Below are 27,600 nucleotides of genomic sequence, written 5' to 3'. Positions count from 1 at the left end.
TGGATACTGTGTCAATTTCTGCTACCTAATTCAGGGACACAATTTACAGTTAGTTGAAATTAATTTGCAGTTTATAGGCTGTGCATGTCACATCACAAGATCACGCCGAAGTTAGGTTTCTGAGCAGCAAGCTCTTCAAGCGTCAGTGGAATACCAAGAAGAAAACACGTCCCCCTCAAAGCTGAGATTGAAAGCTCCGTCGTCTTCATCCGCGTCGTACCTCTCAGCCGCCGCGTACATATCCAGACGTAGCTCTTCCACCTGCTGCTCCTCGTTCAGCTCCGCGTCAGCTTCAGCGTAGGCAGCCTCCGCGTTTACTCCCCACCGCCGCTCGACAATGTGATCCAGCAAGCGTTCCTCCGCCCACTCCTCGCAGTAGAATCCGCTCAGAGATGACTCCAGTCTGGTAAAGCGCTGAGCAACCAAGTCCATAGGCTTGAACTTCCGCTTGGCCATCGTTTTCTTCTTGATCTTTAAAGCCATCAAGTCTTTATTCATTTCTTCTTCAATGTTCTTCTTCTCTAGCGGCTCGTCGGACACCATTACCTTGTTTGGCTGCATGCCGGTGAATTTTCTAAAGCGCCTTATCATGAAGTCGACGATTTCGTATTCATTTTCCTGCTCGTCTATGCCCTCCTTCACTTCGGAAAACACGTCCAGAACAATGGTAAGGAACATGTTCATCAAAATAAACGTGCCAAAGACCATGAAGGTGAAGAAGAATATGGGCCCCAGAATAGGGGCCGCCTCCTCAATGGCCCTGTAATCAAACGATCCCAGTAAAATTCCCATCACGGTCTCGCACGTGGAGACAAAGTTATAAAACTCAGAAAGGTCCTTGCCGAACACCGCAAACGCGAACAGCGAGTAGGAAATGAAAAACACCAAGAAGACCACAGAAAAGGCAGCCAGAGGACCGGCAGAGCCTTTCAAAGTTTGCGCAAGGATCGTGATCCGACGATTGAATCGTAGAAGCTTGATTCCTTTAATCCAAGCGGTGAATACCACTAACGAAACCATATACATGAATACTTCGTTCCAGGACGCCACTCGGCCAAAACTGACGTATTTGCCAGGGTTGTTTTCGAGGCTGGTAATGGCTTGGTTGACGAGCATCGTGCGAGTGAAAAACATTCCAACACACGTGAACACCAAAATGATCATGGCAAACTCCACGTAGTTCCAGAACTCTTTGAAGTAACCTTTGCGTAGTCTGTAGAGCTGCTTCAGCTCTTGATAGATAAACACGCCAAAGAACAACAGAATGAAAAATTCGCAAACCAGGAGGAACGTTTCGAAACCACCGCCAAAGGTGAAGAGACGAGCAATCTTGAGATCAGTGAACAGGAAAACGCCATTAGTGGGAAGGAATTCAACCACTAGAGTCATGACACAGAACAGATTTGCCACTGGATTGTACGTTGCAATTTCAGTGATGACAGCGCGGGTTTGTGCGTCTATCCAGTTATTCGCTTCCAATGTCTCAATAATCTTAGTGGCATTCTCTCTAGTATATCCTAAGTCAGCGACGAATCCGCCTCCACCGTATGTAGATACGTATCCTAAAGCGCAGAAAATAAAGAAAAGGCACAGTTCACTTTGTGGTACGACCTCTTAGTTATCTCTTATATTTATGCACGCGAGCTCTTTATAAATGTGCCATACTATCTCTTTTAGATTTCAATGGATTGAAAACCATCCTCTCATAGTTTTTTTTTTATTTTTGGAATACAGTGGGCTGCAACTACCTTCTAATAAATTCCATTTTAGATTACAGTAGATTGTAAACAACCACCTTTTCAATAATAGCGCTTGCCCTCCCGCCCGCCCCCCCCCCCCCCCCTCCCCCCTACTATCCCCAAACTAAGAATGTACTGGACTCCTGGGATATCACTAATCTGGAACACTTCTTGACAGTTGATATGTCGAGTAGTACACCTCTCATGGGTACTGTTTATCAAAAAGACATACTGCAGATTTGGTAACATTCAAATAGAAGCCGTTTCACAGTTTTTGTAACATGTGTTTCTCTTGATGTTTTTCAACATCTTTTACAATAAGGACACTCAAACCGTGAACACTTGACATTTTTTTGTGTTATTTTTTTTTTTATGACTATAGAATAAAGGCTCTTCATTTAATGTGTAATGTTAGCATTTTTAAAGTGTAAATACACTAAATGATCTTTTTAAAAGGAAGAGTCCGCATTCTATGGTCACTGAAAAAATGTACAAAAAATACCAAGTGTTCATGGTTGGAGTGTACTGACTGTAAAGGTTAAGGGTTTCAGTGCTGGTTAGTTGTTAAAGTAACTTAATACAGACCGCCTCCTCCGGATACCTCACCCGGTCAGCCTTAACTTTATTAATTATAGCAACAGATCATGAGATTTTAGAAATTAGCGGAGACGCACAGTGTGTTCACGTGCACTCTTACCCATAACAGGCATGGTGTCAAGTTCATCTGAAGTGTTGAACTCCCAGGCCTGGTATGTAAAGGGAGGATTGTAGAGAGACTCGTTCTTCAGTGACTCCCATGCGATGTCATACTGGCCATCGTCCTCAGCGAAAAACCCATACCAGTCATGGCAGTCGTCGATGTAACGCCTTAAGTCCGGTGCAACTTGGCAACTTTCTGTCGATTAAAAAAGAGTCAAAAGTCTTGGATGATTTAAATAAAATAAATAAAGTACAATATTTAGAGAGGAAGACACATCAGCCTTAGGTGGTTTTCACTGCGGCGACGTCTATCCCGCTTGAATTGGAATTTGGAGATGCTGGTTTTTGTGAAGGGAAGAAAACCAGAGAACCCGGAGAAAACCCTCGGAGCAAGGCGAGAACCAACAACAAACTCAACCCACGTATGGCACCAGGCCGGAATTACACCACATTCAGTACGGCGCAGTTTTCATTTGTGTCGTAACATCAAAATTAAAGTAATCACGTGCGCTCTAACGGAGCCAATCACAAATATTGCACGGACAATCCAGTGAACCAATCAAAACTCAAAGCAAAGGCACGTTTGCGAAGTTTTTTAAGCCAGTCCCTTAACGTAGATGTTATGCGAATTGCCGTTTGGCCACTGAAGTGAAAATCCGCTCTATTAAAGACCAATCTCGCTACTTTCATGTAGCGTAATACTCTCATTTTACTACGATCGAATTACAAACAAATCAAAAAGAGAAAACAAAGAGAGAAATCTTTGCTAATCACTCACGGTTTCCGACTCTGAGTTGTCTTAATCTCGCCATCCCTATGATGTAGGCCGTCAAATCCGCAGTAAAGCCCGGTTCAGTTTCGTTTCCATTGTACCATTCCGTGGTGTACAGAGCGTTCATCAATGTCGTCTTGGCGTACAGGTAGAAATTTTCACGGCTTCCAATCTAGATTTTGTACGATAAGACACAGAATTAATTCTTGGTAAATCAAACTGCAACTAAGGATTAGTAACTTGTTTTTCCAATGGCGTTTTATAGATTGAGTTAAATGCAGTAGGTCAGACTGTACGTCCACAGTTCATGGTTTATGTTTAACCCAAATGCAAGAACAGGGGCCGGTATATGCCTGAGGCCCAGTCCACCCTACACCGACTGAATTTGAAAACGGAGGTTTCACTCTGAAAACGCATCAAGTGTTTTCCGTCTACACCACGCGGGAGGAATTTAAAAAATGTAACAATAACCAGTCGTTTTAGATTTGTGTTCGAGGAAAACTCGAACAGGGAAATCATATGAGTATTGTGACCTCATCGATTTCAAATTCCTCCAGTTTGAAGAGCGTTTTCGAAAAGCTCCGTTTTCGTGACGGATTAATGTGGACTGTAGGCCTAACCATAGAAATAAAGCTGCCTTTTCAAATTTCTCCGCCGTCATGTGGACGGGGCCTCCGAAGAGCACAGGAAAAATTCCAGTGGTGAGCTGCAATAGCGGCTTCCACTTCATGAAACGGAACCCGGAGCTAAGCGCCAGTCTTAAATAAGACTAGGTGTTCCCTCGACAGATTTAGCTGTACTTACAATTCCACTGGCGGAATAAGAAGGAAAATCACTCAAAACAGCATGGTACGGCACTGCGTGAAGCGAATTATAACACTGATACTCCACCTGCACGTGTGCGAGGCGTGGTTGCCTAATAGTTACTAAACTGAACTTTGACCCAAAGTCCATCGTAATATTAAGTGACCGAACCGCTGACGCCGGCTACTGCGCCGGCGCTACGTACCGATAAAAAGTTCTTTTTGCCTCCGTGAACACCCGCCACAAATGAGTTGTACATTGTTTCCCTGAAAGCGAAGGAAGTTGGATCTCGATGAGAATAGCTGACGATGCACAGACAGGCCACGAAAAACACGTAGAGTGCAACTTCCTTGATGATGGCATTCATCTTCATTTCTTTAAACCTGGAAAATAAGATTATAAACGGGTTTATGAGAAACAATCGGTTCGTGCCACACGAAGACAAATAGGGTCTTAACATATCTTTTTTTCCAGAAAATTACAGGCTTTTTGTAGTACACGAATTTTAAAGAAATCAAAGCGGTTTGGAAATCAATTCAAACCAGTTTCAAAATATGCTCAAGGTCGTTAGTTTATTCAATAAACTTGACGTTGCACGAAACAGTCGATAACGTTCGGCTTATTCATCTGTTCAGAATAAAATTAGAAATATATTTCAATGACCTTAAGAAATTTCGAACACTATGAATGTAGCCACCTGCTACAATATACGTTGTCAGCTCATATCCAACTAGCATAAAAACCTCGTGGAATAGATGGCGAAGATAAATTATTTCCTTTGAACAGTGATGGTCTTGTTAGCAAATAGCTTTGGTTCTTGTAAGTCAATAGATTATCATATAATCCAAGTATTGCCTATACATTGAAACAGTTACTCCGCTCAATTTCGTTCTGTTTACAGACATGCGCCTATTCCCGACATGCGCACACGGTAAACTCAGTCCGATCCATGCGCCTTATTAGTTATGTTCGCATATTCAAGAGATCGTTAGGTACACATAGTGTAATCTTTACCCTATAGAAATAACGATCAAACAATCACCAAAACAGCCAGCCATTGTACCTGAGTTGCCTTGCTTTTTCCAATTTTGTTTTGTCAGGAGGCTGTAAACGAATCAGAGAGTTTGGCTTCACTCTTTTGTCGGTTGATTCTGAAAATAAAAATGGAAAATGAAAGCATTGACAAACAAATATGACTATCAGAACAGAACGCACAGACTATAATACTTAAACGTTACCTAAAAGCATGCTCTCAATTCTAAGATTCTATCTACCTCTTGGTTAAACTTTAGGGGCCTTAAAAATCGATTGTGAAAGAAATCAATTACGACAATATGTTATTAGTACTCTCCAAAACATAACAAGTGTTAAAACAACGGAATAGCTACCTAACACAGAAAATCAATTGACATTTAACTAACAACGGCAAATGAGCCGAAAACTGCGAAAATAAGTATTTTTTGTAGACACTATGGTTTACATTTATTTTTCATTTACATTGAATACCACAAGATCAAGATCCCTCGCTTTTAATTTCCATAATTTTTTGTTGTTCCTCCGTAAGATACACTGCTGCGTTGGAAAATATTAGTTTTTGTTTCTCCCCAAACAATTAAATAATAGTTGTTTACCATCTTGGGAGAGAGACGAGTGGCGCTTATTAAAGGAGCTACGTCACGGTTTGCGCATGTTGGTTTTGTGTGTGTGTGTGTGTGTGTCGTCTTCCAAGTTCGTCGTTTGCAATCCTTGTTAGTCTTCTCCATCCTTAACCTTTCTTGTTCCTTTACGGTTTATTATTATCTCTTTGCTGTTTTTCTATCTTAGTAAACTGCTATTTTCAGGTTTCCTTCAATATAAAGGCAATTTTGTACGTAGCCAAAGTAACTGAAAATACCGGTGACCGAGCACCTTTAAAGTGAAGTTGTGGGGGTGGGGAGGGGTTGAACAGGTGTAGTCGCACTGACCTCGTCTTGGACCATCATGTAACCATTCCTCGTCTTCGAGCTTCTTTTTGTCTTCATCTTCTTCTTCTTCCTCGGGGGGTTTCTTGATGATGATGGCGATTACGAGGGCGATGCCAAGGATTTTGATTGGTTGACTGATGAGTACGTCTTGAAAGAACGAGATCAACATGGATGAAATCCACTGGGCTGATTTTTCTTTACCAAACTGCAAACCGTACAGGACACAGAAAAAGGCTGTTGTGAAGCACGTTAGGAAGCAAATGCCCCAAGCGATGTAGAGAAACCAATACGGCAGCAACTTCTTCTTCTTCTTCTTTTTCTTTTTCATCTTTTTCTCCATTTCCTCTTTTCGCTCTTGCTTAGAAATTCTGAAACTGATGTCCTCGGATTCGACGCCTAAACCAAGAGCGACCTCATCGTTTTCCGCTAAGTTTGTCTTGGAACTGAAGTCCAAGAACTGCTCTTCTTGTTTTGATCCTGTATGCAAGATTTCAATGAAGTCGTTCTTGTCGTTCTTGTTGAAATCGAAGAAGCAGAAAAACAACTCCTGGAACCACCAGCAGGTTCGTTTGCTGCGTCTCTCTCTGAGTTCCTCTCTCGTTGGTTTCGCTTCAACGTTACGAAAGATTCCAACGATGAGAACGTTGACAGGAATAATGATCAAACTGCTCATAATGCCGATACCAATTTGAGCGGGGCTGAAAGCCAGGGGTCCGATCTGTAGGGTAGAGGCGGGGTCGGTTTCGCCTCCAACCTGATAAAACATAGCGTTTGTGATCATGGAACAGTACAGCAGTGTTAAACAACAGGTTATGCGCTGAAGTCGCGTGAAACGACTCTTCGCGGGGCGGATGAAAACCGAGAACCAAAGATGTCCATCGGCGAGGTTCTTTTGAGTAGTGGAGTAAAAGAGATGGTTGAAGCTCGTCATTTCTTCGTGGCCTGCCACTGGAATCAACCTATCGACTGTACCGTCTCCTTCTTCTACCGCTAGCCAGCTCTCGCAGATAAACAAAAACTTCTTGTCGTTGTTGAGGTCGTGAACGAGCACACGGCTGACATACCACGACGGTGAGCGACCTGCCATAGAAATAGTAAGGAAAAGAATGAATTAAGCGATACATCTTATTTTAGCGACGCCTAAAGGTTTGCCCAATTTTGACAGAATTTTCAAGATCCACTCGTACTGTGAATCCTTAATTGCACTAGTGTACTTAATCGGTCTGTGTAAAACGTAGACTGAGAATCTAGACTGAGGATAAAATGCAGACTGCAGACCTTTTAATTGAATCGTGGTACCATTTCCATCATTGAGAGCTTACCGTAAACAGGGTATCTGGATCGTTATTTAGCCTAACCTGAGTGATGTCTAGGCTAAGCGGAGCCTGAATAACCCTGTTCACAGTTAGAACTCGATGATGGAAATAACAGGATATATACTTAAAAAGTCTACAGTCTGCAGTCTGCAGTTTACGCTCAGTCTGCATTTCACCCCCAGTCTCCAGTCCGCATTCATAGTATTGCCTTTACAAACGACAAAATGAACCAGCAACTCAAAGCAGTTGGCGGGAAAAACGCCTGAACAGGTCGCGATTTTGCTTTCAGATCCGATTATACAACGCTCGGCATAAACTTAGAAAGCCCTCCATTCCACCGATGCACAAATTTCCTGAAGTTAAGCGTACCTGCATTATTGTGCCAGAGATGTAAATAGTTCAGTTCTCCGAAGTTTTCCGGAAACGTTGCCAGAAAGACGTCGATGCCGCGTCGTTGAAACGTCTTCCGTTTGGGATCTTTCAACAAGCGTGGTTCACTCTCACCTTCCTCACCGGACAGAATAAAGCTGACTTCAGCGGTAGTACCTGCTCGTTTACCGTACCCAGTGTAGACCGTAATTTCGTAATGGTACTGATCAAAAGGCTCGTTATCTTCAAGAGGAGTTAAGCCAGCCTAGAATTTGATGAAATGGGATTCTTAAGGAAAACGGAGAATTCTTCGAGTCGGTAGAGTTTTTTCACAGAATGTAAGGTACAAGTTTTAATCGTTATTGATTTAGAGATCAGTGATGTCAGAGTGCTTTTAGTTAGTGCCGGGTTTATAAACCCTAAGCACTAGTTGGCAATTACTTAGGAGGTTTGGGCCTCGGAGAAGGGATCAAGATACGTCCGTAGACCCGGCATAGTAAGGAAGGCACCTCCCATAAGGGGCACTTACGGTCTCACGCTCACCCTTACGGGAATCTCCATCGTTTCTTGCTGAGTAAAAGGTAATCTCCTGGGCACACGCCCCTCAGGCTCATCACGCACTCTCTCCTGGAGGAGGATGCGTGACGAGCCGTGAGCACGTCTCTACATAGGAAATTAGGTAAGGGGGAAAACTGCTTAACTGTATACCGTAAACAGCCACTTATAATTCCTGGGCCTGTGCAACTTTACAAGAGGTTTTAGATGGGCTCATAAGCAGAGGGCTTATATCCGAGGGGGCTTAAAACCGGAATTAAAAAACCGGTTGGAAACAAGCTGAAGCTGTGTTGATCAAAGTAGGTTATCAAATTCAAAACAAGGCAAGTTAGGTAAGGGGGCTTATATCCGCGGGGTCTTATAATCGGACGTAGTTTTTGGTTTACGGGTAGATGGACCCATAACCGGGAGGCATAATCGGGGGGCTCTTCAGTAAGCGGCAGTTTACGGTATGGTGCTATTGCAGACAGTTATTGCAAATTTTCCATACCCGATGCACATCCCTTTTGTCTTCTCTTCGGGCATAAATAGCCAGTATAAGATAGACTCCGAATATTCCCAGAACGGCGGCCAAAGCGACAGGATTTTCCGCCAGATTAGCGTTAAATACTTTGTTGAAGTCGATCGGGTTTGGCGCCACGAACATGCTACCTGTGAAGAAAGATAAATTAACCAGTCAGCCAAATAATTCATAATTAAGATTTTAACCACTTCAGCCCGTGACTATAAAGAAAACTAGGATTAAAAGCAGAGTACAAGGGAAACAGTGCAACCAAATCGATCTGACCTGTTAGAATTCTCGCCAAATAACTAAGACCCTAACACTTTACAAGTCTGTCGTGGATTTATGAGGAAATTTTCGCTTGCATGGCACAAATCGCTTGTTTTATCTTCCTTAGCAAGGGTTGCATGCTTTCCCGTACCTAGCACAGGTTTCTTGTTTTCCTCAGTAAGCTTACAACGGGTTACATGTTTTCCCGCACTTGGTACAAGTTGACCGTTTTTCCGCAACTAGTACGGGTTGCACATTTTCCCGCACTCGGGACAAGTTGACCGTTTTTCCGCAACTAGTACGCCGGGTTGTATATTTTCCCACGCTTGGTACAAATTGGCCGTTTCTCCGCAACTAGAACGAGTTGCATATTTTCCCGCGCTTGGCACAAATTGTCTCTTTTCACGCGCCTAGTACAGGTTGCCTGTTTTCCGCGGTAAGCACGGATTGAATGTTTTCCCACACTTGGCACCGGTTGCGTGTTTACCCGTCTTTAGCACCAGGTTGAGTTCCACAGTTCTGGTTGGTTAACTGAATAATTTCCATTTGTTTGTGATTTGCCAGATGATATAGCTGTGGTGTCTGTTCTACAACAGCTATCAGAAAATAAAAATTCCCCTACGCTTGTGTTCTAACAGATAGTTAATACTTACTTGCAATGGACACTTTGTTCACACTTCTCCGGAAGCGCCTTCGCTTGATAACCTTATTACCAGACTGAGAGTCCGCGTTTCCGTCAGACCCAGGAGGTGTGGCTGCCAAAGTTGTTGGTGCAGCAGTTGTCGTTTCGAAATCCTCGTCTTCGTCTTCCTCTTCGTCCTCGCCTGGTATACATAGACAGTGTGTACTGTTCGCGATGGTCTTGGGTCCAACCTGATGACAACGAAATAATCAAAAAAATAAATTTTCTAAGAGTATGCATGAATAGTGATTTGTTGTTGTAGCAACAGTAATATCTGTTAGACAAGGACTATTTAAGCTCGATTTCCTCCGCTCATCTGACATGAACCGCAGGTTCGTTTCTCAACCAGCGGCTGGTAATCACAACAAGCGGTTTTTCGGATATGCGATATGAACACGAGAACGTTCTGTAATAACGATGGCCTGGTTATTACGATTTCTGTAGCCATAGAGCGATCGTAGTCCATTGCTGAAAATTTAAAACGACGAGACAGCCAATCACATTTGCGAATTTACAACAGAACGCGATCGAGAAATCGAGAAAGACCAATTTAATTTTGAATAAATTTAGAAATATTTTGAGAGCCAGTAGTCTTCTAAACACCAAATCTTAAGCGATGGAGACTACAGTTAAATAAGTGCAAACTACCTCAAAATCGTTTCATACCTTGCAACCCTTTGTCGTCCAGGTATTTTTATCCTCGTTAAACATTTTGCACGAAGGCAGGTAGATTCTCAGCGCGTAGCTTGTGTTCACATTACCCAAGTCATCCTTGTTTAGAATTTTCACGCCCAAATAAAACTGCTTGATGGTCACATTCGCAAGCAGTGTCGCCAGATCTGTGGCATTGTCGCTTCCATTCTGTCCATTAATCAACAGCGGATTGATAAGAACATGTGGAATCACGAACGTGAATGGGTGAGGGCGTTTCTTCATTTTCTTCGCCTCCGTTTGACTCGGGAAATTGTGCGCAAAATCGTAGTGGTTCGCAGTTGGTTTTTTGTCGTACCTCACGGCCGCCATGAATTTGATATCTGGGTGAAAGAACTTCATTTCTACAGCGATGGCTGATTCGATGCTTGAGCGATTGAACTTATGCACACGCATGGGCGGATCGCCGTCTTCAAAGTGGTTCAGTTCCATGGCTTTCACTGGATTTATCTTCAGATTCCTCGGTACAAACATTTCGAGTTGTTGTCCTGCTAAGTCCAGTGGTTTACCGTTACCATCTGTGAGGGATAAACCAACTGTCTTGGAATTTAAATCGCTTGAGCTGTTATCCCAAGCAAACGGATTCTTATCCATGGCTGAGAGCTAAAAACAAGAGGAAAAACATTGATAATTGCAAAAATTGGCACCAATTTTAAGCTGTCGGTAACATGTCGATCAACCGTCGCCGACACAAGAAATAAAAAAATACAATAATAAATTGAGAAATATATTCATAACAATATGACTGTGAAAATTAATTTCTTTTGATTGACTGAGGGCAAGCCAAGTTACAGTAAATTTTTAATTTGCAAAGCAGTGAAAATTGACGCGTGTGCGTTCGCAATTTTCTCAGTCATATAATACATGAATAGTCGTATGAAAGCTCGTTAAATAGATAAATAAGTAAATAGGTAAATGAATAAACAGGAATTAGCAGTGGCGCCTCCACGGAGTGGCTCTAATACTGACAGTGTTAAGTAATCCAAAAACAGGCCAACATAAAGAATCAAAACACCGACTAATCACAATGAAGTTATAATACAGACTGACATTTCGGATTGACTTGAACCTGAAACACTTTTTAGTATTTAAAGATTATTCTTTTTTGTACTGACCGTTGAACCAATGGCACTAGTGGCTCCTTCCTCAACAGAGGCGTTGGCTCCTCCAAACAGTGCCATGGGGTCGGGAAGTTTGACTCCCCCCATCCCCTCCCCTTCCTCGGCATCTTCATCATCGTCCTCACCGCTGATGCTGTCCAGAGTCTTTCTTCCGACAGACAAGTCCAGATTTGGTGAGGATATTGATTTTGGTTTGTCACCAGCCGCTAATTGCTTGAGAAGGGCACCGCTAACCTTGTCCACTACACCGAGGGCGTTCTTGGTGTTGTTACGACTTTTACTCTGCAAGCAAACATGAAAAGACAGCAGATATTTTACGGCTAAACTTACACCAAAATAAATACACACTGGTTACGCAACGTTTTAAAGTTATATATCGCAGAATATGAGAGTCACTTGAATTTTCTCGGTACACACACCAGCCTTTAGGCGAGTGTGTATACTACAGAAATACAAGTGACAAGTCGGATATTCCATGGTATATCACTCAAAAGTGTGGCATAACTATTTTATACCATGCCATAGAAACATACAGTGGCCAACACAATAACCAATGCGACATAGGCGCGGCGCATACGCCGTCGAATATACAACAGCTTTCCAGCCAATTCAAATTTCTAGTAAAATGTGCTCTACTTACCGGATCTCCAGCGGAAGTTCCATTCGCGGCTTTTTGATACGAGTCAATCGAGGCTCCGACGACATTGCCAATAGCAGAACCCAGGCTCTTCGCTACATTCTCCACGTCACGTGCACTGTCGCTACCGGACAGGAAGTCACCCATTTCATCTAACGCGCTCACTGTGGCGTTCTGTCAAAAACACGTGCAAACGTATCAGCTTGTGGTTCTTTCTTGGCCACGAGACGTGCCAAAATACTATACACATGCCGCTACAGGAAGACACTAGTCACCTCCATATGACACGACTGACGCATTTTTGTCGGAAGAGCTGCAGCTCTTGTAAGTTTGTAATTCTTTTGCTTGGTCATGGTGTAGTTTTGGGACTAGGGGGCATTGTTTCTGTTGTTTGTTCTATTACCCTCTCAAAGAGTATCAAGCCATTTATGTGAGACCTTACGAGAACTGCTAACCGACCCTTTTTTGCAAGAGGGTAAAGAATGAGAACGTACAAATCGGTATATGATGGGTCACTCCCTGTTTTCCAAATCGTACTCTTTAACACCATTAACCACGCACGTTACGTTTTGACTTATCACCTCTTTTCTCTTTTTTACACCTGAGCGACTTATTATTTTGAGGCAGTGCATGTCTTCTAGTTTAAAGTTTACCGTACTTCTATCCCAAAAAAGAAAAAACTGAAGTTAACGTTTTTACCTGAGCATCCTCGTCAACTTCATCAGTTGCTTGTGTCAGTGAGTTGAGCACTTCACCTTTCATTGCCACGCCGTCAAAATCTGCCACAGGAAGCTTGCTCAGCTGCCCGGCTACTTTACCACGAAACTGAAAACACAGATATGCAGAGAAAAACTGAGTGTCTTGTGAACACAGTGATTATTGTTGGCACCAGGCTCTCGGTCAGTGGGGACGATCGAAAAGGAGGACCAGACCCTGCTGCTCGTCGCTCGTCGATCGTCCACACTGACCGAGAGCCTGGAACAGGCTAATACTAGTCTTATTCGCAAAACAAATGAAGCAAGTGACATTATTACGAACCCATGAATGGGGCTCTTGAAAGGATGGATTCATTCCCCACGTGCACCTCCCTCTCCAAAGACTTTCTAAAGGGATTTTCACCGATTTTGATTTATAACGGCAAGCGAACAACATAGCCCTTCAACAGACGAGACCGCAAGCGTTTTTTCTTGTATTATCAACAGTACGCACCGCTGCTCTCTCCTCCGCGGCCGCGCTGTCATTTCCTCCCTTGCCCACTTTAGCGTTTAACACAGAACTGGCGGCTCCTGCCAACTGGAATGCCTTCTGATCTCCTGCTTCGTCCCCAGACGCACTCTGCATGTCTCCGAACACTTGATCGTAATCAACTGATTTTGGTTCTAGAACCTGAAAGAACAGAAAATCAGGCCTGAATGTACATCAATTAGAATGCATGTAGTTAATCTGCCACAGAGTTGTTATGTCATTCATATCACGCCTAGAAAATGAATTATCTTGTTGTCATATCTTTTATTTAGGAATGTGTTGGATGGCCTTTGGTGCCACAAAGACTGCCATGCGAGAATTGTCTGGCCTCACCAAACAAACAAGGCCATGCTAACTGACCTCATCCGTGACATCATCGTGTAATGATCATTATTAAAAGCTGTATCATTGGATAATGCAACCCAACAGTTTTCACTGGCTTAGCCATCATGGTATATGAGTCATGATACCATGCTCTACCAATAAGGTAAGCGTACGCGTGAGTTTTAGAGCGTTTTTATTTCAGTTTGGTTTTCTATCTTTTGGGGCGTTTTTACCAAAGCAATTATTTCACTGGCGCGTGCTGGATATGTGATGGTTAAAATGAACTCGGCATCACGCACCTCGTTGCCAGTATTTACCTTCTCATATCCAACGCGCGCTCGTGGAATAATTGTTAATTAGATACTGATGAATATTTCTCACTTACAGTCACTTTAAACCGGGTCTCAGCGGTTCCTAGGTATTTGTCCATGATTTTCACTCTGACTTCAATCGTAAAGTTGTTCTCGGGCTTGCCAAGAGGGAAGATGGCTGACCTCTCAGATTCACGCCCCGCAGACACTGGAATGATTTCCTCGCCATTCCTTAGTTCTGAAAAATAGCAAAGAAGATTTATAAGGGTGCTGCACTCTCAAACTCCAGAGATTTAGTTTGAAATCAGCTTCCCCTTCCCCCACCCCCCACTTATTTTCTTTCACTTCCAGTCAGCCTCGGATGGGGCACCGAGCATCTATCCTCCTTGGGCCTCGTGGCACATGGGACCTGGCGGACTCGGGGGAGGGGATTAACAAACTCAATTAAGCCCCCTGGAAAGGGTTCTTTTATAGAAATGAGCAACGCTTCGACGTGGGGTGGGGGCGTAATGAACTAAAATAAGCCCTCATTGAGAGAAGTTTTTTAAAGAAATGTGTTACCTTCAGACGGTGGGGGGAGGGGGGGGACTTAACGAACTCAAATAAGCCCTCATGGAGAGACGTTTTTAAAGAAAATGAGCAACCTTCGGACGGTGGAGGGGGGAACTTAATGAAGTCAAATAAGCCCTCATGGAGAGAAGTTTTTTAAAGAAATGCGCAACCTTCGGACGGGTGGTGGGGGGGGGGGGGAGGGCTCTCAATAGAGCTTTTACAGCTTACAGAGTATAGTGCCATTAAATAAACTTACCAATCAAATATGTGAGGGGTACATCTGGGTCGGTCCAGCCTTCGCATTTGACGTTGAAAGGCGTTTCCAAAGCGAAACCTTCCTCCAGAGGGACGCTACACCGGCCACTCACTGGGGCAATGTTAATGATTATCTCTTCTATCACATATCCTCCTGGGAACCCCCCTAGTCTCCAGGCATTTAGTTGAAGCCTGTAGATTTTACCGGGAAGAAGATATTCAGCTTCTAGGACTAAGCTTGGTGATTGCAATCCAGTAGCTTCTGTGTAATCTTTCCAGTCCTCTTTCTCTTCCCATGAGCTGTCTTCATCCTTGTTGTCTCCTATTAACAGGGACAGTTTCCACATGTACCCCAGCCGTTCACCAAACTTGCAGTCTATGCAACGGCTTTCCAGAATGAGTCTCTCAAAAGGATTTTTCTTTTCAAGAATGTTGAAGACAGTCCTGGTGGGAAGGCAATGGAATCCTTTCATTAATCTATCAACTAAGGTAAAGTCTACATATGACCCAAGTAGCCCATCAGGCCGGTGCTTATCTCTGGTTTCAGCAACATTAGTAACCTTGAGCAATGACGACGGCGACGCCAGGGACGAGATAGATTTATATTTTACCTCCGAATTTTGGAACTATCTGAATCTGCTCAGTTCGCCAATTGGTCTGAAAACCTGCTCAAACTAAGTATGCAATGCCAGCGATCAATTCCAAAAAGAAATGCGAAAAACTTGCCGTCTGGGCCTACGTTCTCCAAAATACGTAGAAGTTGGCCATTTCACGTTGTTGTTTTGCAGAGGACGGCTAAGAAATGTACAAAGATTTATAACGCACGTGCACAGCTATGGTTCTGCTCATTAAACCTTTTGTTTCGCGACGTTCTCGTTGCTGTCGTCGTCGTGGTTTGCTTAAGCTCCCTATTAACCGACTAGGGCTGTATTTCTACTCCTCCCTGGGAGGTACTAAACATGGCAGGGCGGTCTAGGAACTCCAGGTCAGCCAGCTATCTCTTGTTCGATAGGTTCTCGATACTCTTAACTCAGCGGTCACGCGTAACAAACTTAATTTTTATCAGTCTTTCGTGGGAATGTGGCTCACAGTTGAAGGAAGTAAAGTCTTCAATTAGTTAAAGTTTTTAAAATTTGCTTTTGGCATCAAGTGCTTTGAGTAATTCATGTGTTATACTCTTACTAATCAAGGTCAATCAAAATAGAGTTATGCTACAACAACCAATCAGATACATATATGTTATTTACCGGCCGGGAGGTCCGTATTGGGAAAAACTGTGACCGAGGTCTTGAATACGACCCGAGGCCGCAGGCACAATTTTTCCCAATACGGACCAACTAAGGCCGGCGAATAACGTGTCTATTTTTTTCCAGACCGCAGGAGCGCGCACGATTGGCCAATCAGATTCAAGGATTTAGGATTTCGAACCACTGAGAAACTGGAGAAAAAATAAAAACATTAATGAATAAGTTACATGTAAATCTTATCTATAGCTTTAACATCTCTGACGTAAGGAAGTTTTAGCCTTTTGTCTTCAATTCCATCAAGGATCTTCCATTTTAGGTAACGGGAAAATTCTGGAAAACTGTTGTCTCTGAGATTGTTGTCTGTTTTCTTTCCCTCGTGATCAGAGGGTTATCTATATGTAAATCGCTTCTAAAATGTTTCGAGAAAGTTTGTCCTATCACAGCGTGAAAGCTTGCGCGGCAATGGCGAAAGTTATCATGGTTAATGGTGGTTCATTGTTGCTTCAAAAAAAAAGTTGTTGTTTATAGTGGTCAATGAGCTTAGCTACACCTAGCTAGATCAGAGGCTTGTCACTTAAACTGAAAGAAAGAAATATCTCAATGTAACATAATAGGCTTAAAACTGGCGGGGGGCAGACCAGTTGGCTATTTACATGCATGACCGAGGAGTTGGACTAGGGTCTACCGAGAAACAACTCCAGCTTAGCGGTCAGAGCCGGACTTGAACCCGCGATCTCCGGATTTCACGTCCGGCGCCTTACCCAGTTGGCCACGCTGCATCCTGCTTGACTTACGCTAAAGGTATTTCAGCGTGACAGAAGGAAACAGCACAAACACGCGTATTCACGCTATCGTCTTCCTTCTTGTTGAAACACTGTGAACTACAGCAAGCAACGCCAAACAGTTACAACCCGTAACACCCGTGCACCTGTCTACGCTTTTTGGGACAAGCTTTGTCAAAACAGCTGCATATGTACACGTCAATTTGACAGAAAAGACACTTACTCAATCACCATAGTAGGCGGTTGTCCTATAAGAACCTCCACAGTTTGGTCAAACTGGGCCTTGCGGCTTTCCTTTCTGACTATAACCCTAAAATCATAAAGAGACTTTTGGTAGAAATCACCCGTGAATACGGTGACGACGCTATTGTCTCCACCGAAAACATAGGTTCCATTCTCCCAACAGCCACCACTATCACTTTGGAAGTAAATGGACGCGGGAAATTCCTCTTCTTTCTTTTTGCACATCCAAGTGAATGTGATTCCACTCTTGTCATCAGGAAAATCAGGGTCTTTTGAATCTGATGCGTCCAGAGTCAAGGGCAATTGATAACCAACCGAACGCTTCACACTTCCTGTAAAATGAAACATTGAGACAACTTTGTTCACTGGTAAACAAACGGTCCTCATCTCCCTACTGATAGCGTGAAGAGATTCATAGTGTCGCTGTATATTTCCCCCACCCCTCTCCCCTCACCCCTCACCCCTCCTCAATCTTCCCGAATGGGATGCCAGTCCATCACAGGTTATCTAGTCATACAAGTTATTACTCCCGTCCCGGTTAGTTTCTATAATGGTACGAGGAGGGGCTCCCGGACGGAGTAGGTCTCCAAGCTAGGAGCACATTTAACAGGGTAACGGTTCAACGAATTTTAACACAGGAAAGGATAGAAAAAAAAATCGCCCGTAAGGATTGAAAGGAATCTATTAAAATGCTTCGAATAGTCCAAGGGCTGGGTAAAGAAAAGTGATTCAGTGTTTACTGTAGCTATGCGAAAAGGTTACCATTTTGTACGGAAAGTATATGAAAAGGTTACCACTTAAATAAAAAAACAATATTAAAGTTAAATCCGGGGAAAGAGCCTCTTTATTTTTAAACTTTTTCCAGTAATTCTCCCTCCTACCGCTCCCCTGAACCCCCCATCATGCTCAATTGATGCACTGAGACGACAGGCCAGGGTTGTTCGAAAGGCGGAAACCGCTGTCCAGTGGATATATCACCATCCAGCGGATAGCGTGGTTCTTTTTGTTAACACTTATCCACTCGATGGAGATTTATCCGGCGGATAGCGTTACCAGCCTTCGAACAACTAGGGCCGGGTATACGGACGGCTCTTTCTCTACTCCATACCTCTGATAACAGCAGACATGTCTGATCGCTTTACTTCAATAAACACAATGTAGGTGTCGTAGATCTCCGACAAATTACGATCCTTTCCGATGAAGCCCAGTTTGAGACGGAACTTGATGAAGGCAAACGGAAGCTTCCTTTCCTTTATTATCAAATCCGCTGAACGAAGAGCGTCCGCAGTGGCGGGAACACTGACGTTGCGAACTTGGTCTACGGGTAACTGCAAAGGAATACTCTCGTTATTGGGATTGTCCCGAGTCACTATGAATGCGCTCCACGTAAATACGAGGCTAGCCGCCACAGGGCACCTGTAGGTGACCTTATGTTTCAATACTAGCATCTCAGACTTTTGAATCTTTTCTGGTGGATCCTTGAAATCTTCCCCAACAATTGTCACTGTGGGTTTATCGCATGGGCTGCTTGTTATGTTCACAAGTGTGCTTGCAACTTTCTTCGAGACAGTGTTGTAAGCCGTTAGCTTGACAGGGTACGCGCCCATGCTACCATATGTATGTGTGACGTTTATGCGTGTCTGGTTGGCTCTCAGTTCGTGGAAACTGGAATTACTGAACGTAACCGGCGGTCTGCAGCGTTGTTCTCCTATTAACTTCACAGAAGAATCTTGAAAATCAAGCCTCAGGCATGAATCTGTTCCAGGTTCCTCGAAGAGTATAAAAAAATGCGTCGGATCGCCTTTGTATGTGGGATAACTGGAACTGATCGATATCTTTCCAACAGGCTCCTCTATTGCGATGTGTTTGGTCGCAGTCATGTTCGCTAAAATGTTGTCCACCGTCACTCTGACTTCGTATGTCGCAGAGCGGCTATAAACATGTGATGTGTAAGGCTCTGAAGTGACCTGCAGCGGTGAACCATCAGCGAAGTCCCATTCATAACTGAGGTCTTTTGCTTGAGATGTTACGTTGAAAAACACGTTTTCATTGAAACGGAAAAAGTTCTTCAACCCTCCAAAGCCGTCGATGAGCACTCCATCCTCGAGTCGTCTTGCAGTTATGCTGACTTCCTTTAGCTCTTGCACGTCGATTGCAGCTGATAGCACCAGGCTGCTGACATTGTTGGAAATATTTACAGAAGTTGTAAAAATTCCCTCATGCCCAAACGTGTGCTTCCTCACGTAGGGCTGAACGGGCGAAATGTCAAAAGTCTCGCTGTCTGTAAGACTACTCTCGTCATCAAAATTCCAAACACATACCGCGTCGGTCGGGGGCGTGACGTTGGCTAACAGACTTAAGTGATATGTTACTTGACCAGGGTTCAGCCTTATTGGGCTGTTTGTAGACAGAGAAATATTAGCAACAGGATACTCCACTACCAGAGTGTAAGGCAAAATCATCGAGACATGAAACAAGGAATTTAAAACTGTAACTTTCACAGGAAAGTTCCCATCTTCAGTAAACGCGTGCGTTGTCGATTCAAACTCGTCTTGTTTTGCCAGGGTGCGGTAAGCGCCGTATCTGCTTCCGTCACTGAAATCCCACTCGTATCTTATCCGGGAACCTTCTCTGACTGCGACATCTACCGAGATGTTTTCATGTACCCGGATGAACCTCTTGTCGCTTGTAACAGTTACGTCCTTTATTGGAATATCTACATCTAGCGTGAGTTTGTTTTCTTCACTGCCCAAGCGATTGTTACAATTTACAGATGTATTATAGGAACCAACTTCTGAGTAACGGTGGCGAAGAATCTGTCCAAGATGGGAGAAGTCGATTTGGAGGCTCTCACTGTCACCAAAGCTTACAGTACAGAAGAATATGGTCCCAGTTGCCATCTGGACAGTGATCTCCGAGTCTGTGCCAAGAGTGGTCGGGTGCGCACTTATAGTAAGTCCCGTGATGTTTTCAAGATTCTGTATTACAATAGTGGCGTTGAGAAGTCGTGTGACAGAGTTCACTGCATTGTAACACGTGATCTCGACCTTGTACGTTCCAGTGTCTTTATAAATGTGGGTTGTGCTGAACTGGGTGCTTATTCTAGGCTGCGTGCCATCTTTGAAATCAAAAGCGCATTTGACATTAGTGCCATTGTGTACGACCCGATGGACAGTCACTAAATCACCCACTGCGTAGAAGACGTTCTTTGTGACATGCGCAGCGGGGAGAGTGAACTCGACTTCTGAAATTGGGATTTCCACCAGAGCCTGGGAGCTTATGGAAATGTTCGGTCCAACCAAGTTGAATGCGAAAACCGTGACTGTGTAATTCCCAACTGCAGAATACAGATGAGTGGTGGAGCAGTTTCGACTCGCTTCCAGTGCAGTGACCTTTTCATATCGTTGGCTTCCATCGCCAAAATCCACCACATAAGTAATGTTGGTACCCTCGGCCGCTTCCCACTCAATCTCGGTCATCAAGCCAACCGCCTTGGCCTCGATGGGCTTCGAGAACTTAAAACCCCTAATGAAGTCGAAAACGGCGATAACCGACGCAACATTGATTTTATTTACAGAGTTCGCCACGGTCAGGGTAACGTAATACGTTCCAGAGGATATGTACGTGTGGTTCGTCGAGTTAACCTGAGTGCGTAATTTGTTCCCGTCCCCAAAGTCCCAAATGTAAAACACGTTCGACCCAGAATGCCAAGGAACACCAAACACTACAGCCTCGTGCGTGTTCACGACACCACGATGCGTCATCTTGACGTCACCAGCCACGGGAATATCGATGGCAACAAGCACGGTTTGCGTGACGTTCGACGTCAAATGTTTTACTCCGGTGGACTGGTAGAAATGTCTTATGACAAAGTCGGCGGCGTGGACGTAGTGCGCCGCCATGATGTAGTGCTTGTGGTGCATGCTGGGATTGCTCGACCTCAGCAATTTTTCTCCAGGCACTGGATTGCTGTTGTACTCGAATTCAAATGCTGCGCCGTCTGCAGGCGTTATTGACCTAAACGCAAGCTCTCCGCCTTCCGATATCCAGCCAAGAACATCGCCTTGTTTTACCAAGGGCTGCTCTTCAATCGGTAAGCTTTTGATGTGATGGCCCAGTGTGTCGATCGTGATTCGATTTTCTGACACGAGCTCGTAATCCGCCTTGGGTACGTCTGTTTGATATGGCACCAATGGTGCACATGTTTTCCTAGTCTCTGTCGTGTTTGCTATGCAGCGCCGTCTGTAAATGCAGAAGATTTCCATCGATTGGCACGTGTTCTTGTTAGTGGGATCACAGGTTTCATTCTCCGGCACGCAGGACTTGTTTGAAAGACAGTACTTTTCGCCATTATAGCACCGTGGACGGAAAATCTGAAAAGATTTTTTTGAAAAAAAGATTACACTAAAATCTACGCAATCGAAAGAAGAAGCATAAGTTAGTGGTGAAGTCTTGCCTACAAAAATTGAGTCTGCTGCTTTTGCCTCAAACATTGCTAAGCGGCGTCACGTTTTTCCACATTGCGCAATGTTGACTCGGCTGTATTCGGAGCCTGGCTCGTGAGTACTCGCGATCGTTAATAATTGGATGATGATAATCGTAAACTCCTCGTGGGTTTCACCGACGATTTTCCAAAAATGCCAGTCATTCTGCTGAATGTAGAGGATATTACTGATACTGTGGACTCAGTGAGTGGTTTCTTGAAATTCCAGTCTCCCACGTTTCATTTCAAACATAATTTCCCGCTCTTACACCTTAATTAACCTTACATAACAACAGCAGCTGTGGCGCGATTTTCATTTGAGTGTCGAAAATTAGTTCTTACATTATTACGCTACACGACTGGCTTAAAAAAAAAAAACTCGCGCCACTTTTCATCTAATAGGAAGTGAACCCAAAGTCAATCGTCACTCGCTCGCACTCGTTTTCCCGCTCTTCGCGTCAGCTACACGTTTTTATATGCAAGTTTTGATTGGTTCATGGGAATGTCTGTGTCCTTTATAATTGGCTAGAGTGATTACTTTAGCTTTGCTTTTACTACACGTTGAAAACCGCTCTAAAGCTGCAATGCTAATATCATTTAACCAACCTGTAGTCTCACGTTTCCGGTCTTTGCTCCTTCAAACTCCCATTCAGTAACTGTACCGTCGTGCCGGAACTCATAAGCTGGCGACACGATTGTGCCTTGAGGACTCGACGAGAGCAGATTTAACGTATTGTTGCTTCGAGGAATGTGTGGTCCGGCGTTGTAATAGCGAGAACCTAATGACAAATTTAAAAAGAAGAGTTATTAAACGATAAGCCTTTTGCACAGTTTCAAAACGATTTTAACCGCTATCTGTAGCATATAGTGACTGGAAGAGTTGCTACTCGTCTCTGGATGATCTTTGAGTCCATCCCAGGTTACTCCTCAGAATTCTGTTTCGTCAGGTTGTCCTAGCATCTGTCGGTGCCTACTTTTACTCCTCGTCCGGATGTCCAATTCATTCGGTCAATAGCATTATCCATAGCCTGCGAGCAGGCTCGCTTTTGGGAAGCACACACGCAAGCGCAAGGCCAGACTGCTCCCAGCACCAGACTCCTCCAGGCCGAATCGCTGTGCTCGCTGACTCGCTTTTCGCTCGCGTGTGTGACTCAAAAGTAAGGATGCGTTGCTTTAAGAAAATCCAAGATTGGATTCTTAAATCCGAAGACGGATTTGCGTTTCTTTTCTAAACAGATTAATTCAAGATGTCTCGGATCATGGGGCATCAAAGGAACCGAAGAATCTTTGCCCAAAGTGGATTCTTCGGTTCCTTTACCTGAGTTTAGATGTTTACATTTTTTGTTTGCAAAAAACGATAAAGCAGTTAATCATATTATCAGGACCATTTGATCTAGAGTCCATCACGCCAGGAACTAGTCTATGGTACAGTAAACACCCGCATATAAGAACACATGGATTAAGAACATCAGGCTGAAATTTGGCAAATAAAGCACCACTTTTATAAGAACAATATCAGCCTGGAAAAAAAATAATGTTCTTATAAAATGGGAAGGGTGTCAGATTTGCAGATGTACAGTGGACCTCTACTTTAGGCATTTCAAGGGTGGGGCAGCATATGGATCTGCCACAGAACTATACATACACCCTTCTTGTTACTGTTTTGTTACATTACTGATTACAGTAGACCTATTTGAACATTAGGTTTTTAATTATTGTTCCATCAATTTATGTAATTGTCCAAAAACATGATTAAAATTTCTAGCAACATTTTTTATGCTGTACAGCACTGAATTTAAAAAAATTTAAGAACATTTAAGAACATCCTGAGGCTGATTTTTCACTAAGCATCCGATAAATAAGAACACAATCAGTCTGACCTCTGAAATTGTGTGTTCTTATATGCGGGTGTTTACTGTACTTCCCGACAGCATACAAAACAAAATAATCACCCCCACCCCCCACCCCTGCCCCTTAGAAAGCACAAAGGCTGTACGTCATTCGGCAATCCTTCCAAATCATGCGGCTGACTTACTCAGTGAGATGAACTCATGACTTCCGTCGCCAAACAGGAAAGTGTTATTGATGCGCGATCCTCGAATCAGTGAGCCGTTACACTCTACCCATGATCCTAGAGGGGCCGAGTGTGGACAATGCAGCTCTATAGGTCCCAGGGGATCATCGACGTCATACATCTGTCATAAAGAAATGCAAAAATTTCACACTTGAACATAACTTTGATGAGCATGATTTAAGAATCCCGTCGTTAAAATGCCGCAAGAATTTACGTCTTCGACACACAAATTTGTTGTAAGATTCATGGCATCCATACTTTTTTTAAATATTTTATTGTAAAAGTTTGTACATGATAATCACTCTAGTTGCACTGATCCGTTCTTGTTGAAAACACACTTAAGGAAGTAAATATCTGATCGTAATTAACAGATTTTTGCGATTGTATTTCACTGTCGTCTCCTCGAAGTTCGTCAAAAATACTCCACTACGCGTCGTATTTTCAACTCTCTTCTCGGTGTTTGGAGATGTGGTCAAACACGGTCTTTCGTGTTTGATATATTACTCTATCAACATCCCTACCTCTGACACTGTTATCGAGCCCGTAATGGGATTGGTCGCTTCCATGGAGACAACATAAGACCCAGGCTGGTCATAAATATGGCGAATCAGGGGCTCCTCTGAAGGTTCCAATGTTTCCGAACCATCGCCGAGTTTGAAGGCGAACGTCACGTTCAACCCATTGACCATGCTGCCAGATATTGTAACTGGTTCAAGAAGAGGGAGTCGACCTGTCTTGACCAGACTCAGACCTAGTATCCTCTCCGACGCGGAGTAGACGCTGTTTCTCAGACGACCACCGCATCTGGGAAAGTTTAAGAAGGAATCCACCACAAGTTCGAGTAACAGGCGGGTAAAAACTTTGTACCAGGATTATTTACACCGTACTGCTAACTTCTGTGTGACTGTTTTAAATATCTTATCAGAAGAAATCATTTCTAACAACACCAGATTTCAAAAACAGATTTTGAAGTTCATACGAAACAGTTGAAAGTACTGGTGAAATGAAAATTTACCTGTGATTTGCACAATTTCTCTGAACTTTGAATATTATTTTCTCGAGTTCCCATACGTAATTGTTTTTGGTGTTATCTCAAGCAGCTATTTACATCTTTAGCTTTTACTAAATGCAAAAAGCACTGTAATATACTTGAAATTATTCTGGTACAAGGTTTTTGTCCACTAAAAACTGAAATTGTTTGATTTCCTATCGTATTTCGTCTTAAACGTGTCATGTTTGGTCAAAATGCGACCAATTATAGAAGTTTGAATAAATTTATTATTTGGTTGTGCTTGATTTTCTTTCGGCCGCACTGCTTCATCTTTCCCCTGCCTGTTTTGCTGTGTGCGCGCGTGTTTGCTCAGTTTGTCTTGAAGAAATATTCTCTGATCTCAAATAAAGCTGAAGGCACATATCCAAAAAAAATGTTAACTAACAAACTCACCTAAGCCATGCCCGTGCTTCGCTCAACCAGCTGTCGGAGCCTGGGCACGTACTATCACATTCCGAGTCATTCACCGCCGTGACTGGCAGCGAGTTTGCGCACAGACAGATATTTCCCTCTTGCAGTGCTGCAAAGCGATATTTCCTGCCGCACTGCCTAAGACAGTGCAAAGGGCTGATATCATTGATGTCATAATCTCCCGGACTTGAGATAAATAAGCGTTTCTCCTCGTCGATTGCGTAACAACCCATGTACTCTGAAATAAAAACAAAACAAAATGTCGAAAGAATGACACGATATGGCAAATTATTAGTTGGGATACAGAAAATTACAAGTAATTCAACTTTACGTAACCTGCTTAGCAGACGTTTGTTATCTGCAAAAGCACGCGAAGGGAACGAAACTGCGAGCGAGAACTCCTCCCCACTTCTCCCCCATTATTTTGCTCACCCCAGGCGCGCTCGTTTGCTCGCTGGCTTGCTCAATCTCCCTGTCTGGAAAATGGAAAGGAAACGTCTGCTACGCTTGCTAAACTTTACGAAAAACTCCAAATTATAATCCACTTAGGTAAAGTGACTCCGAGGAGATACTGAGTGAAATTCCGATTTTTCAAATCTCCAAGGGAAGCAAAAATTGGTTTGAAAGATCGGGTAGTTCGAGAAATCAGGGTTAAAATTTAAGTGTTGGACTGAGCAGAGAGAAGCGACTTATGGTTCGAGTTATCAGGAGCTCCAAAAATCGAGGACTCGAGAAATTGGGATTCTACTGTATAGTAATGAAACCAGAAAGGGCCAGGAATGTTTCACGTTGGAAAAAAAAATAAAAAAACAGATTGCAAACGATGAATATGAAAATTTCAGGCGAAATTATACTTGATGCGTCACCGGCGACATAGTACTTTCAAAGTGCTCTATACGACATAGGCATGTATAGCGTGCAGAGGGTGTTGGGCACCAGCGTTCGACTGATATAACGCGATTATTTTCTCATTTGGTGAACAAAACTAACAAGGGGTTTAGGTTGATAAGGTAAATTAAGAAAAAAAATGTATAGGTATCGAGTAGTTAAAAGTGTTACTGCGGCCTAATGTACCGCCATTTTTGACACTTTGAGGCTGATATTATTCGGTGAAAATTTACATACGGTTTTTTCTCTAAAAAAAAATTGGAAGGGTTTAGAGACCTCATTTTTTCATAACGTAATACAGCTCTGATTCTTTTCTTGTTTCTCGCCTTTTTTTCAAAATTGCAATAAATTTATATGCTCTCAAACAGAGAGAAAACGTTTGTCTGCCAACGAACGAATCTCAGTCCACTATTATATCAAACAATCTTTAACATAATCAACTGCTCCTAAAGCAATTTACAGATTACTTTTGGCTCCGCCCTGGTGTAAATGAGTTTGATTAGCGCAGGATTCACAATGAATAAATTTAATTTTATTAAGTGTTGTAGTACTTAGTCGGGCGGCTATCTTTTCATAAGTGTGCGATCACCAATGAGGCAACGAAAGATAGCAAACAATGCAATGCCTAATAAAGCCAAAGCAAGCATAATTGCCAACTTACCAATGTTTGCCAATCACTTGAATAATATTTAAAAGTATTTAATAATTAACGAAGCGATGATTACGACACCTGAACAAGACTGATCCTATATATGTTACTACTTAATAATTCAAAATTATTTCCGTTGGCAACCAAAGGTTCTTGAATTTTTCATAATGTTCGCACTGCTAGAACTTTCCTTCCTTGGAAACGAAGGAAAAAACAGTTCTATTTCATCAAACAACAAAATAGTGTCAGGGATGTATAGAAACTTGCTTTGAATTTCCTTTTCTTTCAAGAGCATCAATACTTAATGTATTCTAACAAACCTTAATCCTAAACAATAAAAAAACCTGACATTCTCCTAAACAATTTTAAGGAGAAACGTACGCTCAAATTATATCTATTTCCTTTCCTAAAAGAAAAATTTTTTTTTTATCTGAACGCTTTTGCAGGCGCTGTAACATTACTTCGTAAAGTAAAACATTTTTTAAATAATTATAGCTTAGAGTAATTAGAGGATAGTTATGGAAGACCAGTTTCGAAAAAGATGTAACATTTGAAGACTAAGAAGCATTTCTGGTTCTATGGAATTACACTTCCTTAGATCTACAATTGATACCACGTAATTTAAAACCTTTACACAGATTTGGTATTTATCGTTTATCACACCGCATCTATTTTCTTTACAGAAAAAGCAACAGAATATATCAAAAACTTGGCTAAAATATACAATACCTTCTGGCCGAACCTGCATTCGCAAGGTGGAGACCCGGACCTAAAACACAGAACACTTTCAGTAACAGAATGTTTTTTCTCTACAGGAGTTAGTAAAAACGAAGGATTGCATCTGAGGAGAGAAATTATAATGCACCAAAGTTTAACACTTACCGCGAAAAATGCTAAAAGGATGTATACACCCAGGTAGATATAGTTCATATTTGAGTTACGTG

The 27,600-nt window shown here is 42.9% G+C and overlaps 1 protein-coding gene across 1 annotated transcript; it reads right to left on the bottom strand.

The window, feature by feature from the left end:
- Positions 1-27,592, bottom strand: LOC145462841 (polycystin family receptor for egg jelly-like). The gene is made up of 24 exons (XM_081446465.1): positions 27,539-27,592; positions 27,386-27,425; positions 25,102-25,357; positions 24,179-24,461; positions 23,619-23,778; positions 22,190-22,362; positions 18,209-21,473; positions 17,081-17,432; positions 14,830-15,272; positions 14,096-14,259; positions 13,351-13,527; positions 12,841-12,966; positions 12,145-12,315; positions 11,499-11,786; positions 10,339-10,986; positions 9,644-9,863; positions 8,709-8,869; positions 7,664-7,928; positions 5,979-7,058; positions 5,078-5,165; positions 4,220-4,397; positions 3,217-3,382; positions 2,437-2,634; positions 1-1,562 (listed from the first exon to the last, which is right to left on the bottom strand). The coding sequence occupies exons 1-24, from the start codon at positions 27,584-27,586 to the stop codon at positions 136-138; spliced, it is 10,377 nt and encodes a 3,458-aa protein (XP_081302591.1). The 5' UTR covers positions 27,587-27,592; the 3' UTR covers positions 1-135.
- Positions 27,593-27,600: the final 8 nt, after the last annotated feature.

This window comes from Orbicella franksi, chromosome 12, assembly GCF_964199315.1.
Source record: "Orbicella franksi chromosome 12, jaOrbFran1.1, whole genome shotgun sequence".
NCBI lineage: Eukaryota > Metazoa > Cnidaria > Anthozoa > Scleractinia > Merulinidae > Orbicella > Orbicella franksi.
The sequence above is the reverse complement of the archived record's forward strand: the minus strand, read 5'-3'. Positions and strand labels throughout refer to the sequence as shown.